General features: G+C 44.1%; 1 protein-coding gene across 1 annotated transcript in view; it reads right to left on the reverse strand.

Moving 5' to 3' along the window:
• CCDC60 (coiled-coil domain containing 60) overlaps positions 1–1,602 on the reverse strand; it is a 219,047-nt gene that overhangs the window by 57,320 nt on the left and 160,125 nt on the right. Inside the window, exon 5 of the mRNA XM_069081446.1 lies at positions 1,153–1,260. Coding sequence (XP_068937547.1) covers positions 1,153–1,260 — 108 coding nt within the window. The remainder of the gene's footprint in view (positions 1–1,152; positions 1,261–1,602) is intronic.

Raw genomic sequence — 1,602 nt, forward strand, 5'->3', positions numbered from 1 at the left:
ATGGACTCAGTCAATCAGTCCATTGATACACATTTTTAAAGTACCTACTATGTGCCAGGAACCTTGCTGAGGATACAGAGAAAGGTGAGAGTTCACAGTCTAAAAGTGGAGACAAGAAGAAAATAATTGTGTAGAGACAGGGATCTCAATGTCTATTTTAGTCCAACCTGGATCTGCACACCCCAACAGAGGGATTATCCAGCTTCTTCTTAAAGACTTCCAGGGAGGGGGTGGCTACCATTTCCCAAGTCAGTTCATAATACTTTTGGACATCTCCACATATTAGGAAACTCTTTCTGGGGCAGAGCCAAGGTATGCCTCCCAATAACTTACCCAGATCTCAGATTGAACCTTCGAAGGGACCTAAGAGACATTGAGTCCAGCCTCTGCATTTTACAGATGAAGAAATGAGGCCCAGGGAGAGGACTTGCCCAGGGTCACACCGCTGTTATGTTTTTGGGATAGAAGCTAGATCTGACTTTCCCTTGATATAGAGAAATTCAGATGAGGAAACTCCCTCTGGCAATCCAGTTTTGTAAATTATGGTCTTAAAGCAGAGGTTCTTAACCAGAGATCTCCAAGTTATGACCCTGCACAGATATCAGGGAATTCATGAACATGAAAAAATGACATCTTCCTCACCTCCTCCCCACCCCCCCCGCTAACTTCTAACTGAAATTCAGCATTTCCTTCATTTATTTGAAAACATGATTCTGAGAAGGAGGTTCCCCTAGGAGTCACCCATCTGCCAAAGGAGTCCAGAACACAAAAATGGTTAGGAATCCCTGTTTTAAAAGAGCTGAGTTTTAAAAGTTAAGTGACAACTGACAAGAGGCAGGATGTGAACTCTGTTCTTCCTGACTTTAATTCCACATTGCCTCTCACATTAAGAGTTGGAGACATTTTTTCTACCTTATTCTGAAAAAAATATTCCCAATTTTGATGCCTGGCTTTAAAAATAACACATAGCCTCAATGCTAGCCCCTTTCCACCTTTCTTTAACATCCAGTCTGCTTTCTGCTCCCATTTCCATACAGCTAAGCAGCATGGGAGGGCAGCCCACACACAGCCAGCACACTGACTCACTTTTCTGGGGTTCCTGCTTAGAAGACAGCAAACCAAACAGGACCAAAAGGTGTCTGGGGGACTTACACGTGTGCCTGGGATAGTGAGGGTGAGATCAGGCAGTTGTGCACTGGGTTGAAAGGCCTCAGAACAACATCGGGCATCCCCTCCATCTTTCTCACTCCATCATACAAGCTGTTGGGGGGAAAAGGGAGAAGCATTGAACTGAATGAAATTCCAGTGGGCTTATTCCTTATATCACCTTGTCCAGTGTTCCTCACTAAAGCACTTCTGTTTATCTGAGGGGGACTAAAGAGGTAGGCAGAGGGCCAGCTAGGCGGTGCAGTGGGTAGAGCACTGGTCCTGGATTCAGGAAGACCTGAGTTCAAATCCAACCTCAGACATTTACTAGTGGTGTGATCCTGGGCATTTCACCTAACCTCGATAGCCTTGCCAAATCAATCAATCAATCAATCAGTCAATCAATCTATCTATCTATCTATCTATCTATCTATCTATCTATCTATCTATCTATCT

The sequence above is a fragment of the Petaurus breviceps genome, unplaced genomic scaffold (assembly GCF_028583685.1).
Source record: "Petaurus breviceps papuanus isolate PSGF00001 unplaced genomic scaffold, PetGlider_PUasm1.0 99, whole genome shotgun sequence".
In the NCBI taxonomy this organism is placed as follows: domain Eukaryota; kingdom Metazoa; phylum Chordata; class Mammalia; order Diprotodontia; family Petauridae; genus Petaurus; species Petaurus breviceps.